The sequence below is a fragment of the Blastomyces gilchristii genome, assembly GCF_000003855.2.
Source record: "Blastomyces gilchristii SLH14081 genomic scaffold supercont1.2, whole genome shotgun sequence".
Lineage (NCBI taxonomy): Eukaryota > Fungi > Ascomycota > Eurotiomycetes > Onygenales > Ajellomycetaceae > Blastomyces > Blastomyces gilchristii.
In genome coordinates this window covers 1,048,989-1,068,718 of record NW_003101681.1, presented here as the reverse complement: position 1 = coordinate 1,068,718, position 19,730 = coordinate 1,048,989, and the positions used below count along the sequence as shown (strand labels likewise).

At 29.0% G+C, this 19,730-nt stretch overlaps 3 protein-coding genes across 3 annotated transcripts; 1 reads left to right on the top strand and 2 right to left on the bottom strand.

Moving 5' to 3' along the window:
- Positions 1-1,425: 1,425 nt before the first annotated feature.
- On the bottom strand, positions 1,426-2,596 carry BDBG_16257 (uncharacterized protein; the record flags this gene model as incomplete). Its single annotated transcript, XM_031724248.1, has 2 exons — positions 1,426-1,572; positions 2,261-2,596. Coding segments are annotated over 2 exons (482 nt in total), but the record flags the coding sequence as incomplete, so codon positions are not given.
- A 4,834-nt stretch (positions 2,597-7,430) lies between these two features.
- BDBG_16256 (uncharacterized protein) lies at positions 7,431-7,613 on the bottom strand (the record flags this gene model as incomplete). Its single annotated transcript, XM_031724247.1, has 1 exon — positions 7,431-7,613. A coding segment is annotated over one exon (183 nt), but the record flags the coding sequence as incomplete, so codon positions are not given.
- Positions 7,614-16,193: 8,580 nt separating this feature from the next.
- On the top strand, positions 16,194-17,376 carry BDBG_16255 (uncharacterized protein; the record flags this gene model as incomplete). The annotated part of the gene is made up of 4 exons (XM_031724246.1): positions 16,194-16,549; positions 16,701-16,733; positions 16,957-17,038; positions 17,237-17,376. Coding segments are annotated over 4 exons (611 nt in total), but the record flags the coding sequence as incomplete, so codon positions are not given.
- Between the last annotated feature and the right edge of the window lie 2,354 nt (positions 17,377-19,730).

The following is a 19,730-nucleotide window of genomic DNA, read 5'->3' as shown; positions in this document are numbered from 1 at the left end:
TAGCAGGAACAGCAGTTACAGACGCAGCAGGAACAGCAGTTACAGACACAGCAGTAGCAGTTACAGATGCAACAGTCGTGAACACAGAATCAAGATTGAAAGAGATCAGTCACACATGTGCAAAAGCTAACAAGTTACTTCTGAATCAAGCAATTCAATTGAAAAGAATATGAGACTCACTAGTTAAGGAATCAAGTCTCAAGATGAGAATGTGAGTTCTCATATACAATGAGAATTCTGAGAAGTTTCAATCTAGATGATTTAAGTTGTATAAAATACTCAAATCACATTCTCTGAGAATATATGCATTGAAAGAATCAGAGAAATGAGTCTTACACAACTTAATCAATGATTCATGACTTATGAAAGTAAAGATATAAGATCTGAGTGAATTATAATCATCTACAGTACTATTATCAGTGTTGAAAAAGAAGAGACTTATAATTGAAAAGTCTTATGAAGTAAGAGAAATCATAGATACTTATAAATCAGATAATCTCACTTATTCTGATCTTTCTATGATTATAAGAAAAGAATGAGAAGTAATGAAGAAATCAGATGAATATCACACTTTAATAAGTAATGAGACTATAGCTGATTGTATGATAACATGCTACAGACAGTGAGCACAATGCAGTAAAGAGCAGTCTCAAAGTAGCAGACTTATACATGAGTCAGATCACAGAAGAAAAAGAAATTCAGAGTTGAATTCAACTGTTTATATCAGTTTAATTGCAGAGATTACAGAGAATGAACTATCTGAAATATTCATGAATATATGAGACCAAGTCATCTTGATCTCTGAGAATGCTCAGAGATTGAGTGAGATTAGTTTTGATAAGCTGTTCACTGTAGTGATCTGAGCAGGTGAAGAGAGACAGTATAATATATAAGACAGAATTATAAAAGATGAAAGCTGCTAAACCTAGTCATTAAATACTGTATTATATAGAGATTATGTAAGAGTAGTGACTAGCAGATAAAGAAAAAGTGTAAGAAAAGAAAAGAGATAATGAATTGATCATCAACTGTAAGAGTCAGCTGTAAAAGATAAATGTTATCATACATACTTCATTCATTTTTATATGTTATATATTTAATCTATTTTCAATGCCACACCACCTGAAAAACATTAAAAATAAAGGAAATCTCAAAACTCAAGATCTGTAAGAGATTCAAGAGCTGTAAGCTGCTCTTATAACAATGCTATGCATGTCTCTGATTTCTCTACTGCTCTGTATATGACATTAATGTGATTTATCACAAGATTGGCTGAAATGTCAATATAGAAATGTGTACGCGTACACATAGAGAAATTGAAGAAGAGTGTGAGACTCACAGAATCAGAAGTCAGAGCAGAAGAGACAGAGACAGAAGAAATGAAAGAGAGAGATGCAGAACTGAATAAATGATGACAGGAGTCACTCAGAGCTGAATGCTTATAATCTGATGTGTGCACAATCTTCTCTGCAGAGAAGGGAGAGAAAGTGACAGAAGAAGCTTGAGAGTAGAAGAAAGTAGTCTCAGTGATATTATCATCTTCAATTAGAATAATCTCTGACACTGAAGTAACTAAGAATCATTATTAGTATACAAAACTGTAAAAGCAGAGATAATAATTACTGAATAAACACTCACTGATCTTAGAATTGTACACACAATTACAACATACATGAGACTTCTCAGGAAGAGAGAGAGAAATACAGGGGAATACAGAAAGTAGAATGCAGTGTGTGAATAACTCATTCTTACAATAATATCTCAGACAAGGTGTATGAGCCTCACACTTGCAGGTGTAAAAGAGTATGACATCTGTGTTTCTGTTTCTGAAAACATGAATATCTTTTGTCTGCATCATGAAGTCAGATAATAGATATTAGAGAATAGACTGATATGAATCTATTATTCTGAAGAAATTCATCAGAGTGAATATCTCTGTGATATTGAACTTTACAGTTGTAAAAAGCTTCTTGATATCTGTGAATATTATGACTTCATACACAGTAAAACTCATAACAATTTTCTCTAAGAATAGAAAAATCAGTGTTGAAAAGAAAAGATGAAAAAGAAAAAGACTTATGATCTTAACACTGTTGAAGAGAGAAGTGATTCTCTGATATGAATGAATGATTATCTTATCATGAATATTTAAAATAAATGTAATAATCAGTATTTATAACTGAGCTTCAGATAGTTATATTATACACAGTCTTTATATAATAAATTGTTCTGAGAGTCAGTAAGAAGAGTGAGAGTGTACATGCTGAGAAACATGATTTATTAAGTCTACACAATATCTTCTTGAAATAAGAAGAGCTGATAATGAAAGCAGAGATAATAAAACCAGAAGTAGCAGAAGTGAGGGTCGCGGGAACAGAGGTAGTGAAAGCAGGAGAACCAGACATAGAAGCAGGTGTAGAAGATTGAGAGGAAGTGGCAGAGAAAGAAACAGAGAAGGCAGAGAGAGATGTGAAAGACCTGATTATACATGACATGAATAATTCCTTCATTATCATGTTCTTCAAGTTCTCAATCAATGATTCAATATTGAGTTCACTATCATCAGCAGATGTGAATCTGTCAATGTGTGAAGATTCTATATGAATAAAAACAAACATATCAGTATCTGTATTCATGTAAAATTGTGTCAGAAAACATGATCAGAAATTCACTGAGAAGGAAACAGTTAAGAATGTATAAGAAGATGAAGAAGGTGTGTCATTCATGATAGTACATTCTGATGATTATTAGAAGATAAACAAGTTCTGATTATATTTCATAACATATTACACTTACTGCTAACAAACTGCCTGATATGAGTACTATGAGAACACTTGTTATGAAAATGAAGAGCCATTGCCAGAAATGTGTATGATATAATAGATGAACAGATGAAAAGAGTTGAATAGAAGAAGAAATAGAAATCTTGAATGAGATAGTGATGTTTGATAATAATGATGATGAAGAAGATGATTGAAGAATAAGAAAAGTTAGTGAATGAGTGATGTAATATAGTGAAAGTTTCTTTGTGAGAATGTACACAGAATGCTAGCTAAATCAGGAATAGGTTACAAGATTGTGAACACTAGTGGCGCACTAATCCGCATGAAGCTAGGATGAATGTCATGATCATGTAAGTGTGATCAAATCTGATGGGAGAGAATGTGATTTGAAAGAATATATGACTGTTGATGTGGTTCAGAAGAACATATGACTGTTGAATAATAACGCGGCCGCTTCCGAACTTGCTTATGAATGTAAGGGGGTCATAGCAGCCACTAATTAATTTAGTGTATGATATATAAGAAGCCGGCATACGCCTGTAATCGTACACTGGCTCAAGCAACCTTTGAATCACAAGAAATAAATATTTTTCAGATATTAAAAGAGCTAAAATAGACTGCTGAAATAAATTTCTTGAAGAGATATAAGAAAAGAAAGTTTTTAAAGCTTTTAACTATACTAAAATAAGAAGTGTAGCAAAACTTTCAGTCTTAGAATATAAGTTTCAGAATTATATACAGCAAATTCTTTTGAGAAAAAATGTCAAGCTTTCATAAGAATTCTCTTTCAAAACTTATCAGATTCAGATTCAGAGAAAGAGAATATATCACTTTATAAGTATATTAATGAAAATGACTGAGAATAATCTGAGCTTATATAAGATGAATTAGAGTCAGCTATCTTCTTAAGTTCAGTTAAAACTGCTGCAGAGTCTGATTCAATCAATCACTTAATCATTTAAAATACATACTTCTACTTAAAGAATGAATATTTTGAGCTCTTTTTCAATCTCTTGAAAAATGAATATCATTCTGAAGACTGAGAAGAAGTCACTGAAGTGATTCTTGTAAACCCTAATAGAAAAACTTCAATTTCTGAGTTATATAGAGTAATATCTCTATTGAACTGTCTAGAAAAGATGTTAGAAAAGATAATAACTACTTAACTATTATTTATAAACTCTATTAATAATTCTCTTCTATTCAGTGAATAAATAGAAGATAGAAAACAATACTCTATAATTAACACTGTTCTCTCAGTTATTCATAATATTTAAATAGTAAAGTATGAAGATCTGATCTTAACTATCATTTTTATTGATATAAAAGAAGCATTTAATCATTTTTCAAAGTCAAAGTTAATTCAGACTTTGAAGATATTAAAACTATCACTTTCTCTAATAAAATGAGTTAACTATTTTATATCTAAAAGAATTATATAACTATTGTTTGATAAAATGAAATAAGATAAGACTGAGATAAAAATAGAAGTACTGTAAGAATTCTCAATCTCACTTATTTTATTTATAATATACACTGTATATCTATTCCAGAATAGAGATATGAAAATAGTGCAATCTTTAACTTATATGAATGATATTGATCTAGTCTACAGCTCAAAAACAATCAAAGAGAATTTAGAAGTGATTGAAAAAGCAGTAAAGAAAATCTTTGTTAGAGCAGATATTAATTAAATTCAATTTAATATGAATAAAACTGAGTTAATTCATTTCTTTTCTAGATTTAATGAGAAAAAACTATATCTAACACTTTTAAATAGAGAGATTAAACTCAGTTTGAATGTTAAATGATTAAAAGTATGATTAAACTCTAAGTTGAATTTTAAATATTATATTTAATAAAGAATAATCAAGGCAGAAAGACTATTGAATAGTATAATCAGACTATCAAATACAGAGAGAGATCTATTCTTCCAGGCTATGAGATAGTTATATATAGCCTGTATTACCTCAGTAGCTGATTATAAACTTCAAGTTTAATGAAATAATTAAGAAAATTTCACTGAACTCTTTCAAAGTTTGTAAAACAGAGTTTTGAGAAGAATTCTGAGAGCATTCACATCATCTTCTATTAAAGTAATAAAAATTAAAGCTTCAATTCTCTCTTCTACTATTAGATTTGAAAAGATCTGTATAAACTATGCTCTGAGAGTTATAAAGATAAGCTTAAATTATATAATTAGAGAAAGAGTCTCTTCTTCATTTTTATCAATTAACTCAGAAAATGAACTGAATTAAAATAGATTTCTTGATTAAAATGAAAATAATTCTTTAAAGAAAATACTTTCTCAACTATACAGACTATATTCACTGATTAAAAATCAATTTTCTTTATTAAATATTGAAAAAGTTAATCATGGAAAGATATTTCTTTGAAGAGAAAAGCTTGAATCTCTTATAAACTTGTAAATAAGTGAACTATCTAAAGAGAGAGAATATGAATAGTATTTGAAGAAGATTTCTATAATTAATATAAAAGACTCTATTCTGATCTATTCAGATGACTTAAAAAATAAGAATTTGAATAAATTAGATGCAGACATTGCTTATACTGAAGATAATATCAATTTTATCTCAGATTTCTGAAATTTAGACTGTGAATCTGAAGTCTTTGATACTGAACTATTTGTAATAGTGAAAGCTTTCAAACTTATTGAAATAAAATCTTATAAAAGAGAAAATAGTTTGAAAGAGATATGAATATTCTCTGATAGTCAAGCTGCTTTAAAAAGACTTAGAAATAGTCAGATTCATAATGATCAAATGAATCTTGAACTGATTTTAAACTCTGTTTTTAAAATTCAAAAGAGAAGAATATCAAAACTGATAATTTATCTGCACTGAGTTCCTGCTTATATGAATATTCATAACAATGAATTGACTGATTCAGCTGTAGAAAAGAGTTCAGAATTAAGCAGATCTATTTAAAAAATTATGTTCTGATCTTTTATAAAGAGAAAGATAAAAGAATCTTATTTAGATAAGTGAAATAAATGCTGACAGAAATAAAAGAAGAGTATATATTATTCAAGATTTGAAATAAAATTCAAGTGAAAATCTTGTTTAATTAAATATAAAAAGAAAATATTCTCATCTATAATGCAGCTAAAACTAGAACATAACTATTTCAAATCTTATATACAAAGATTTGATGATAGATTTGATTTAATAGAATACTCATTCTGCAATGCAAATGAGAATTCTGAGTATATTGTAATGCACTGTGTATTATACAATAATCTCAGAGTTAGATTGAAAGAGAAGTATGATCTAAATCAATTAAATATAAGATTCTTATTCTCAACTGAGACAGAAATTAAATATTTAATAGACTTTCTATCAGAAACTCAAGCAGCTATAAGAAAATGACTAAATTCAGAAATATCTGAATATGAAGAGAAGGAAACTGATTATTATTATTATTCTTCTTCTTCTTCTATTATACTCATATGCAAGCGGAGCTTATGATGAGTTCTTGTGTAATGTTAAATACAGGTCAAGTGTTGATTATACAGGAGAAAATACAGGTGTTGAGATCATATCAAGATAACAAGAATATAGAAAATACAAAGAGATGATAATTAAATACATGTAATAATAACTTCTCATCTCAGAAACATAGAGTGATTTGTTGAAGTGATTCATACACCTCTGTATTTATTAGAAACCTGAGGTACTTGAGTTCCGGATTTAATGTATTCCCTGCAGGTTTCGAACCCACATGCCTTGATTTCCCGCGCCAAGGCGCTATCAGGTGGCCGCATTAACCATTCGGCCACTGGGGCGAGGAAATTGATCAGATATAGTCTGTTAAAACAGCTATATACTATCTTTTAATAATTTACTTTGTTACAGTCTCTCTTTACTTTACTTTTTTCTTTCTATTCTTTTCTATCTATCTATTTAATGTGTCTATCTTTAAGACTGTGTTCTCTTTTCTTTTGTCATGATATTGTTAAATGATTTCAAAGTATCAGAAGATGTTAAAATTAGACTGGTCACTGAGATCATGAATTTCATATTTAGTCTCATTTAATCTGATTCTATACATTTCTTGGTGTGAATTCCGCTGGGACTAATTATTAAAAAAATATGCAAAGTGACTATATATCAGATCTCAAAATGAAACCATGACTTGAAAAAAATGAGAAAGTGATCTCATTTGATTTCATTTAGTCTCATTCTTGGCATAAAGTTACTATTTTTAGACATTTTAAGGTTTTTTTTAGACTATTTTTAATTTTTTAAAAAGTAACACTTTTTGGTAACACTCAAATGAGATTTAAAGTCATTTAAAGCAATAAAAATAATTTAAATTGAGAAGTGGAAATCATGGTCTCATTTGAAAAATGTGATAAGAGTAGACAGTAAGTCTCACTGAAACAGTATAAGACTACTATCTAATGTTAAAACCATGTAATGGGATCAGTCGAATTGATAATGAGACTATCAAAAAATCTGGTCCTGGTCCCAGACACGGTCACACGGTCAGTCTAGCTATAACTGATTTTTGAACTTTAATATCAGTTATTAATTGAGAAAAGAACTGCTAATTAATTTCATTTCTGATTCTAAAAATGAGATTTGAGTTTAGCTTATTTCTCTGCAAGATATTCTGATTTGAGACTTTGAGAATAAGTCTTCTATTTCTAAGAATTTGAAAGTTTTTCTCTTTTTGCATTTTTTTCTTCACTTTTCTATGAATAGAAGCATGAGCAGTATTCTTCTCAGTTTTCTCAGAATTTTGAGCAGGTTTTGAGACAGTAGATTTAAAGACAGCAGATTCAGCTGCTTGAGCATATATTTTCTTCTAATTTAAAGAAGAAGAAGAAGAAGTAGAAAAAGAAGAAGAGTAAAGTGAAGAGTCAGTAATTATACTAGGAATTTTCAATGTTTTTTGAACTGTGTTTAAAATTTTAAGTTTGAACTTGATCATCTTCTGTAGTTGTCTAGCCTGAGTATAAAGAGTTAACAGAACTTCTTCATTCATCTTATTCAGACACTGCTTTTCAAGAATCTTACTTACTTTTTCAAGTTTCTGTATTTCAAGAACTTGTTATTTCTCTATTTCTTCTTTCTTTCTTCTCTTTAGAATTTCAAGCTCAGAAATAGCATTTGAGAAAGCATTTTTTTTCATATCAACTGAGTGTATTTTTGAACTCATTATTCTCACTCAATAAAAAGTTGATCAGACTGTTTCAATTGAGAGATTTATTAAACTCTTTTCAATTGAAAAGTTAATCAGACTGTTTTAATTAAGAGAATTCTAAGTCTGATTTCAATGAAAAAGTTGATCAGACTATTTCAAAAGAAGAATAAAAGACTTTTACATATAAAACACCTGATTTTTTTCACACTAGTTTAGTAACTAGGTTAGATTTTTGAAGAGAATCAAATAAACTAAAATTGATTTTAAAGATAAATCAATAAAATCTTTACAATCTCTTTCTTGAAATACAGTGAGAAATAGTATGATATTACTTGATATTAAATCAGATAATATAACAGTTTTTGAGAGTAAAACTGATAAAAAATAAATCAATTTTATTCTAAATTATTCAATTCTTCTCACATAACAAGTATTCAACTCAAATCAGTTAATAAAGAGTGTAAAAAAGAACTAAGTATTAATAAAAGCTCTTCAGTCACTGAAAAAGTAATTCTTATTTAAAAGAATATGAAATTATAATAGAAAATAACTCTATTTTTAATTCTTTATAAGAATATTATAGAAAATTCAGAGAAAAACATCTTACTTTTTCAAGAGAAGTAAAAAACTATTTCTAAGATCTCTTTTTTTGTATTAACTGCTGCAGAAGAATGAGATAGAAACTGCTAAAATATGTACTACTGTATATTCTCTATCAAGACTTTCTCTCTTCAGAGTCTTGATATTATAAAGAATATAAGTCTGTTTCTATATAATAATATAAATATTGTCAGCAGGATGTGAAGAAACTGGTTATTTATATCTCAAAATAGAAGACTTTGTCAATGATTATATTAATATAGAGTTAATTTTCAAATTCAATAGAAATTTAGTGTTGCTGTTCTTAATCTCTTGCAGAATCTATTGAATATTGAGATATTAAAACTAGATTTAATATATCTCACTGTGCAGGGATTAAAGGCTCAGTCAGATCTTGAAATATACTGATTTTATAGTTGTTAATATGCTGTTGACTCATTGTTCACTGATTATTTATCAAATACTGTTACTGAGGTATCTTTTTGTATTTTTCTGCCAGGGATGGGCCAGATTGAGAAGGGCGGTACAAGGGTGGGACTTGGCATTGATGTTTTGAAACATCAAAGATGAACAGAGTTTTCATGAAGATTGCTTCTCAGATATCTTCACAATTACAGATCAGGGATCTTCCAAAATCAAGAAGATTGGCATATATGGCTAGGTCTCTTCACCTTACAATTTGTATGGCAATTTGGCCCGGGGTTGTGGTGTGGTAGGGGTGAATGGGGGATAATCCCACACAGGAGTTTCGAACAACGTCTGGTTCACATTTGGCTGGATAGCTCCACCACCACACGGGGTATGCGGTCGGCGATGGGGTTAAAATGCTTGTATGATCGAGGGCTTTTTGATGGATCTATTGGCGGGTTCATATTCGAAAAATCAAGTGAGTTCGTGGTGGAGCGGTTCTGAGCCATACATTATTCAAGATTTGAAACAAAATCCAACTGAAAATCTTGTTCAATTAAATGTAAAAAGAAAATATTCTCATCTATAAGTCAGCTGAAACTAGAATATGATTATTTCAAATCTTATATACAAAGATTTAATAATAGATTTGATTCAATAGAATGCTCATTCTGCAATGCAAATGAAAATTCTAAGTATATTATAAATTTATAATACATTGTGCACTATACAATAGTCTCAGAGTCAGATTGAAAGAGAAGTATGATTTAAATCAATTAAATATAAGATTCTTATTCTTAACTAAGATAGAAATTAAATACTTAATAGACTTTCTATCAGAAACTTAAGCAGCTATAGAAAAATGACTAAATTCAGAAATATCTGAATATGAAGAGATGGAAATTAATCAGATATAGTCTGTTAAAACAGCTATACACTATCTTTTAATATTTTTATTTTATTATAGTCTCTCTTTATTATACTTTTTCTTTTCTTTTCTGTTCTTTTCTATCTACTTATTTAATATGTCTCTCTTTAAGACTCTGTTCTCTTTTCTTTTGTCATGATATTTCTAAATAATTTCAAAGTATCAGAAGATGCTAAGATACTGCAATTTGTAAAGAGTTTTTATATTCTGAGCTGGAATTTTCTGATTTGCATATCTGAAATTGATAAATGCATAATAGTTAACTTTATAGATATTAGAAAAACTCTGAGAACTAAAAGTTTTCAGATAGATATCATAGTCGCTGACTGCATATATCTATAATTGAAGAATAATAATAATAATAATAATGAGAAAAAACTATGTCTAACTCTTTTGAATAAAGAGATTAAACCTAGTTTGAATATTAAATAATTAGAAGTATGATTAAACTCTAAGTTGAATTTTAAATATTATATTTAAAAAAGAACTATCAAGATAGAAAGACTATTAAATAGCATAATCAGACTATTAAATATAAAGAGAGATATATTCTTTTAGACTATAAGATAGTTATACATAGTCTTTATCATCTCAGTAGCTGATTATAAAGTTCAAGTTTGATGAAATAATTAAAAAGATTTCCCTGAACTCTTTTCAAGTCTGTAAAACAAATCTCTGAGAAGAATTCTAGAAGTATTCAAATCATCTTCTATTAAAGCAATGAAGTCAGTATAACTCAGTTAATAAGACTGGTAATCAAGACTACACATATTAGAGATGTGTGAGTTCGAATCTTATTACTAGCATCTGCTACTTCTTACTCATGAAAGCTCTCATGTAATAGAGGCTGAGTCTAATTAGTAAGACTTGATACAGAGTAGTACTCACTACTACAAGTCAAGTCACTAGTTAAGCAAGATTCTGCAAACCCTCATCAGAGTCAGTATGAGATGTCAATGTTTTACTAATTTACTATACATCTGTCAAGACTCTAACAATATAGAGTCAAGTCTAATGTAGTGATTATACAATACTTAAGCTAGTTTCTAACTAGAGCTGTTATCAGAGTCTAGCTTTCTCTTAAATACAGAGAATGATTTTAAAAATCATCTGACTAGCAGATCTAGACATGTATCTAGACTCTAGACAGAGTAGTCTGATAGGCTAGAGTCTGCAAGCTTACTATCAAGCTTTAATACTGACAGAGAGAACTGCAGTCATTAAGTCTAGACTAACTGTATAACTGTGTCTGATATCAGAATCAGAATATTTGATGATCTCATTATCAATTTAATTAACCTCATTACACAGTTTTAAGATTAGATAGTAATCTTATACTGTTACAGTGAGACTTACTGTCTACTCTTATCATACTTTTCAAATGAGATCATGATTTTCACTTCTCAATTTAAATTCTTTTTATGGCTTTAAATGACTTTAAATCTCATTTAAGTGTTATCAAAAAGTGTTACTTTTTAAAAAATTAAAAATAGTCTAAAAAAAACCTTAAAATGTCTAAAAATAGTAACTTTATGTCAAGAGTCAGACTAAATGAGATCAAATGAAATCACTTTCTTATTTTTTCTAAGTCATGATCTCATTTTGAGATCTGATTAATAGTTACTTTGTATATTTTTTTGTTGATTAGTCTCAGCAGGATTCACACCAAGAAATGTATGAAATCAGATCAAATGAGATCAAATATGAAATTTATAATTTTGACACTCAGCCTAATCAAGTCTATAATTAGTCTCTAATACAGAGTGAGGTCACAACAGCTGATTAATAGGCCTATAGACATCTAATGATGCTGAGATCAGCAACGGAAAGCTTGATGTGTACATTACTAAGTGAGCAGTAGCAGTCACTAAATAACATCTCTGGAAATTAGTAACTGGTCTGAGAGAACGGACGCAGTGATCAGTTAATTATAGAGAATTAAATGTAATTAGCTTAAGATGCATTCTGCAGATGACTAGCACCCGTAGTCAGACTAGACTGGCCGCCGGGACCATGAATTTCACATTTGATTTCATTTAGTCTGGTCTCATACATTTCTTGGCATGAATGCCGCTGAGACTAGTCATTAAAAAAACATGCAAAGTGACTGTATATGAGATCTTAAAATGAAATCATGACTTGAAAAAAATGAGAAAGTGATCTCATTTGATTTCATTTAGTCTCATTCTTAGCATAAAGTTACTATTTTTAGATATTTTAAGGTTTTTTTTAGACTATTTTTAATTTTTTAAAAAGTAATGCTTTTTGTTAACACTTAAATGAGATTTAAAATCATTTAAAGCAATAAAAATAATTTAAATTGAGAAGTGGAAATTATGGTCTCATTTGAAAAATGTGACAAGAGTAGACAGTAAGTCTCACTGAGACAGTATGAGACCACTATCTAATGTTAAAACCGTGTAATGGGAGCGGTCGAATTGATAATGAGACTATCAAAAAATCTGGTCCTGGTTCCAGACACGGTCACACGGTCAGTCTAAGTCAGACTATTAAATACAGAGAGAGATCTATTCTTCCAGGCTATAAGACAGTTATACATAGCCTGTATTATCTCAGTAGCTGATTATGAAGTTCAAGTTTAATGAAATAATCAAGGAAATTTCACTGAACTTTTTCAAAGTCTGTAAAACAGAGCTTTGAGAAGAATTCTGAGAGTATTCAAATCATCTTCTATTAAAGAAATGAAAATTGAAGCATCAATTTCTCTTTCTACTATTAGATTTGAAAAGGCCTGTATGAACTATACTCTGAGAGTTATAAAGATGAGCTTAAACTATATAATCAAACAAAGAGTTTCTTCTTCATTTTCATCAATCAACTCAGGAAATGAACTGAATTAAAATAAATTTCTTGATTAAAATAAAAGTGATTTTTCAAAGAAAATGCTCTCTCAACTATACAGACTATATTCACTGATTAAAAATCAATTTTCTTTATTAAATGTTGAGAAAATTGATTATGAGAAGATATGTCTCTGAAGAGAAAAGCTGAAATCTCTCATAGACTTGTTATTATTATTATTATTCTTTAATAATAGATATATACAGTCAGAGACTATAATATCTATCTGAAAACTTTTAGTTCTCAGAGGTTTTCTAATATCTATAAAGTCAACTATTATACATTTATCAATTTCAAATATGTAAAATCAGAAAATTTCAGCTCAGAATATAAAATCTCTTTATAAATTGCAGTATTTTAACATCTTCTGATACTTTGAAATCATTTGAAAATATCATGACAAACGAAAAGAGAACAAAGTCTTAAAGATAAACATATTAACTAAATAGATAGAAAAGAACAGAGAGAAAAGTAAAGTAAAGAAAGACTATAATAAAATAAAAATCTACAGAATAAGATCTCTGCAGATAACATGTTAAGCTATATACATATTTTAACACTCTATATAACTGACTGCTGTTTCTGTTCTCTCAAGCCTGCTTCAGAGATTATCATTCTCTTTAAAAAGCTGCTGCTCAGCTAGCTTCTGTAACTAGCTTATTCATAAGTGAGATTCTTACTAAGAATAACATCAGAGCTACTTAATTCTAGTTAAGTCTCTAATCTTCTAACTGTTAATCTCAGTATTTCAGTCTATCAATTAGCTGTCACAGTCTTGCTTACACTAATCATCTATTAAAAGCATCTAGATCTTATCTCATCTAGATTCTTACTAGGCTCAGAGTATTCTAATCAGATAGTTTTTAAATTTCAATTTCTCAGAAGTAAGTGTTTAGAGTGAGAGAGATGAGATCTAATCACTTAAGCTTAATAATGATTCACTATTCTGCAGATATTTTAGATCTTAATCACTCTAGTACTAATCTAACTTAAAGTATCTGAAGAGCTGTTAATTCTAAGATCAGTGAGAATTAGTGCCTGAGAATCTCTGAGATAAATATCTTAAGTGTGATGATAATTCACTATAGTGTATCTGAGAGTCTCTGATACTATTTTATAACTTAACAGTGAAAGCTGTGATTAAGATAACTCTCACAGAGTTTGAATCTACTCTCTCTTAGCATTCATTCTCTGAGAGAAAGGCCGTCAATTGAGACTTTATAATATTGTAGTTAATCACTACGTCACCAGGCCTTCATAGACTTGTAAATTAGTGAACTATCTAAAGAGAGAGAATATAAACAGTATTTGAAAAAAATCTCTACAATTAATATAAAAGACTCTCAAATGGTTTCAAAGTATGAGACGATGTTAAAACACTGCAATTTGTAAACAGTTTTTGTATTCTGGGCTGGAATTTTCTGATTTTGCCTATCTGAAATTGATGAATGTATAATAGTTAACTTTACAGATATAGGAAAAACTCTGAGAACTAAAAGTTCTCAGATAGATGTCATAGTCTCTGACTGCATACATCTATAATTGAAGAATAATAATAATAATAATAATATAAAAGACTCTATTCTGATTTACTCAGATGACTCAAAAAATGAGAATTTGAACAGATTAGATGCGGATATTACTTATACTGAAGATAATATCAATTTTAGTTCAGGTTTCTGAAATTTAGACTGTGAATCTGAAGTCTTTGATACTGAACTATTTACAATAGTAAAAGCTTTCAAACTTATTGAAATAAAATATTATAAAAGAGAAACTAGTTTAAAAGAGATATGAATATTCTCTGATAGTTAAGCTACTTTAAAATAACTTAGAAATTGACAGATTTATAATGATCAAATGAATCTTGAACTGATTTTAAATTCTGTTATAAAAATTCAAAAGAGAAGAATATTAAAACTGATAATTCATCTGCACTAAGTTTCTGCTTATATGAATATTTATGATAATGAATTGACTGATTTAGCTATAAAAAAGAGTTCAGAATTAAGCAGATCTATTCAAAAAACAGTGTTCTGATCTTTTATAAGAAGAAAGATAAAAGAATCTTGTTTAAATAAGTAAAATAAAAGCTGGTAGAAACAAAAGAAGAGTATACATTATTCAAGATTTGAAACAAAACTCAAGTGAAAATCTTATTTAATTAAATATAAAAAGAAAATATTCTCATCTGTAGACTGGCCGCCAGAACCATGAATTTCATATTTAGTCTCATTTGATCTGATCTCATACATTTCTTGGCGTGAATCCCGCTGGGACTAGTAATTAAAAAAACATGCAAAGTGACTATATATGAGATCTTAAAATGAAATCATGACTTGAAAAAAATGAGAAAGTGGTCTCATTTAATCTCATTTAGTTCCATTCTTAGCATAAAGTTACTATTTTTAGACATTTTAAGGTTTTCTTTTAGACTATTTTTAATTTTTTTAAAAGTAACACTTTTTGATAATACTCAAATGAGATTTAAAGTCATTTAAAACAACAAAAATAATTTAAATTAAGAAGTGAAAATTACAATCTCATTTGAAAAATGTGACAAGAGTAGACAGTAAGTCTCACTGAGACAGTATGAGACTACTATCTAATGTTAAAATCATGTAATGAAATCAGTTGAATTGATAATGAGACTATCAAAAAATCTGGTCCTGGTTTCAGACATAGTCACATGGTCAGTCTACTCATCTGTAATTCAAAGATTGTTTGAGCCAGCGTACGATTACAGGCGTACGCCGGCTTCTTATATATATTATACTAAATTAATTAGTGGCCGCTATGGCCTCTTTACATTTGTAAGCATGTTCAGAAGTTACTGTGTTATTATTCAGTGATTGTACATTCTTTTAAATCACATTCTCTCTTATCAGATTCAGTCACACTCATGTGACTATAATATACACTCTAGCTTTATGCAGATTAGTGTGCTACTAGTGTTTGTAATTATATAGTCTATCTCTGATTCAGCTAGTATTCTGTGTACACTCTTATAAAGAAACTTTCATCATATTACATTACTTATTCACTAACTTTTTTCATTCTTTAATTATCTTCTTCATTATTATCATCATTGAATATTATTATTCTATTTAAGATTTCTGCTTCTTCTTCTGTTTAACATCTTCTATTCATTTATCTATTACATTGTATATGTTTCTGGTGATAATCTCTCATTTTCACAATAAGTATTATTATAGTGCTTATACCAGGCAGTTTATTAGTAGTAAGTATAACACATTGTGAAATATAATCAGAACTTGTTTTCTTCTAACAATTATCAGAATGTATTATTATAAATAATATATCTTCTTCATCTTCTTATACACTCTTGACTGTTTTTCTTCTCAGTGAGCTTCTGATTGTGTTTTCTGATATGATTTTATATGAACACAGATACTGATATGTTTGTTTTTTTATTTATATAGAATCTTCACATGTTGACAGATTCATGTTTATTAATAATAGTAAACTCAATATTGAATCATTGATTAAAAACTTGAAGAATATGATAATGAAGAAATTATCTGTGATCTATATAACTGAGTCTTCTATATCTCTCTCTATTCTCTCTGTTTCTTTATCTGCTACTTCTTCTCAATCTTCTACACTTATCTCTGTATCTGATTCTCTCACTCTCACTACCTCTGTTCTCACAACCTGTACTTCTGCTACTTCTGCTTTTGCTACTTCTACTTCTTCTGTCTCTGCTGCTTCTGCTATTGTTATCAGCTCTTTCTATTTTAAGAAGATATTGCATAGACTTAGTGAATCATATTTCTTAGTATGTACACTTCTACTCTTTTTACTGATCTCTAGAATAATTTATTGTATAAAGACTGTGTACAACATAACTATCTGAAGCTCAGTCACAGATACTGATTATTACATTTACTTTAAGTATGTATAATGAAATAATTATGTATTTATATCAGAGAATTATCTCTCTCTTCAACAGTGTTAAGAGTGTAAGTCTTTTCTTTTTCATCTTTTCTTCTAATACTAATTTTCCTAGAGAAAATTGTTATAAGTTTTGTTATATATGAAGTTGTGATATCTACAGATACAAAGAAACTTTTTACAACTATTAAATTCAATATTATAAATACATCTGCTCTGATGAATATCTTCAGAATGATTAACTTATATCAGTCTATTCTCTGATATTTATTATCTGACTTCATAGTACAGATGAAGAATATCTGTGTTTTCAGAAACAGAAATGTGAATATTGTACTCTTTTATATCTATGAGTGTGAGACTTATACACCTTGTCTGAGTTGTTATTGTGAGAATAAGCTGTTTATACACTGTGTTCTACTTTCTGTATTTCTTCATGTCTCTCTCTCTCTTTCTGAGAAGTTTCATGTGTGTTGTAATTGCATATACAACTCTAAGATTAGTGAGTGTTCATTCAGTAACTATTTCTATCTCTGATTTTACAGTTTTATACACTAATAATGATTCTTAGTTACTCTGATGTCAGAGATCATGTTAATTGAAGATGATAATACTGCTGAGACTATCTTCTTCTGCTCTCAAGCTTCTCTCATTACTTTCTCTCTCTTCTCTGTGAAGAAGATTGTGCATATATCAGATTATAAGCATTCAGTCTCAGATAACTTCTACTGTTATTCATCTGATTCTGCACTCTCTTCTTCTTTCATTTCTTCTGTCTTCACTCTCTCTGCTCTGACTTCTGATTCTGTGAGTTCTACACTCTTCTTCAATTTTTCTACATGCATGTGTATACATTTCTATATTGACATTTCAGTCAATCTTGTAATAAATGATATTAATGTTGTATATAGAGTAGTAGAGAAATCAGAGATATGTATGATATTATTGTAAGAGTGACTGATGACTCTCAAATTTCTTGTGAATCTCGAGTTTTGAGATTTTCTTTGTTTTTAACATTTTTCAGATGATGTGATGTTGGAAATAGATTAAACATGTAGTATATGAAAATGAATAAAGTGTGTATAATAACATTTATCTTTTTATAGTCTATTCTTATGATTGATGACTAATTCATTATTCATTATTTCTTCTCTCTTATACTTTTTCTTTGTCTTCTAGTCACTACTCTTATACAATCTCTATATAATATAGTATTCAGTGACTAGATTCAGCAGCTTTCATCTCTTATGATTCTGTCTCATATATTATACTGTCTCTCTTCACCTGCTCAGACTACTACAGTGAATAGCTTATTGAAACTAATCTCATTCAATCTCTGAGTATCTTCAGAGATTGAGATGACTTGATCTTATATATCTGTGAATATTTCAGATACTTTATCCTCTATTATCTCTGTGATTGAACTGATATAAACAGTTAAATTTAACTCTGAATCTCTTTTTCTTCTGCAATCTGACTCATGTGTAAGTCTGCTGCTCTGAGACTGCTCTTTACTGTGTTGTATCTGCTATCTGCAGTGCATTATTATATAACTGACTACAGTCTTATCACTTATTAAAGTGTGATATTTATCTGATTTCTTCATTGCTTCTCATTCTTTTCTTATAATTATAAAAAGATTAGAATAAGTGAGATCATCTGATTTGTAAATATCTATGATTTCTCTTACTTTGTAAGACTTTTCAATTATAAGTCTCTTTTTTTTCAATACTAATGATAGTGCTGTGAATAATTATAATCTGCTCAGGTCTTGCATCTTTATCTTCACAAGATGTGAATCATTTATTAAGTTATATAAGACTAATCTCTCTGATTCTTTCAATACATATGTTCTCAGAGAATGTGATTTAAGTATCTTATATAACTCAAATTATCTAGATTGAAACTTCCCAGAACTCTCATTACATATAAGAACTTATGTTCTCATCTTAAGACTTGATTTCTTAACTAGTGAGTCTTGTATTCTTTTTGATTGAATTGCTTAATTCAGGAGTAACTTGTTAGCTTTTGCACATATGTGACTGATTTCTTTCAATCTTGATTTCATGTTCACAACTGCTGTATCTGTAACTATTGCATTCACAACTGCTGTTTTCTCTCTCATCTTTTTCAAAGCATTCTCTGAGATGCACAGATGCAATTCATACAAAAGATAGAATAATAAATGCTTAAAGACTGCATGCTGCTAAATTCATGTAGCTAATAGCATCTGACTGAGATATTCATCTTATAATCTTGTAGACTTGTGTCACAACTGCTGTTTTCTCTCTCATCTTTTTCAAAGCATTCTCTGAGATGCACAGATGCAATTCATACAAAAGATAGAATAATAAATGCTTAAAGACTGCATGCTGCTGAATTCATGTAGCTAATAGCATCTGACTGAGATATTCATCTTATAATCTTGTAGACTTGCTCACTAGATATTTTATCAGCATATTGTTCACAATTTTATTCAAGTGTTTCATCTTCTCATTTATTCATAGATGATATGACATTGTTCTACAATATCTTGTCTGTAACTGGCTTATGAAATGCCTCATCACTTCTTCTACAAGATTTACACTGTTATCAGTTAGAATCTCATGCAGCATTTCATAGATGATATAGATCTCATTATATAGAAACTTCATCATCATCTTCTCTATTATCTCTGAAAAAGAAACTTTCTTAAGCTGTAATTACTTAAAATCACTTATTGAATCACAATCTATAAAAGCTTTTATAAGTTTGTATTTGAAATTGACTTATAAGTCTGACTGTGTGATATAAAAGATGAAGAAGCTGTTATCTATATAATAACAGATCTCTACTACACTGAAGTCAAGAACTGACTGAATTATCTAGAGAATGATTATAAGAGATCTTACTAATCTGTTCTTAAAATCTATCTAGAGAATAAGTTAAGAGACTCTGTAAGCTGAATAGAGAATATCTGAACTGTGATCATTAATATTAGAAAAAGAGATGAGAAATCTGATAAAGACTACTCATAATACTTTATGAAATTATGATATGAATTGAGATCTGTGAAAACAGAACTC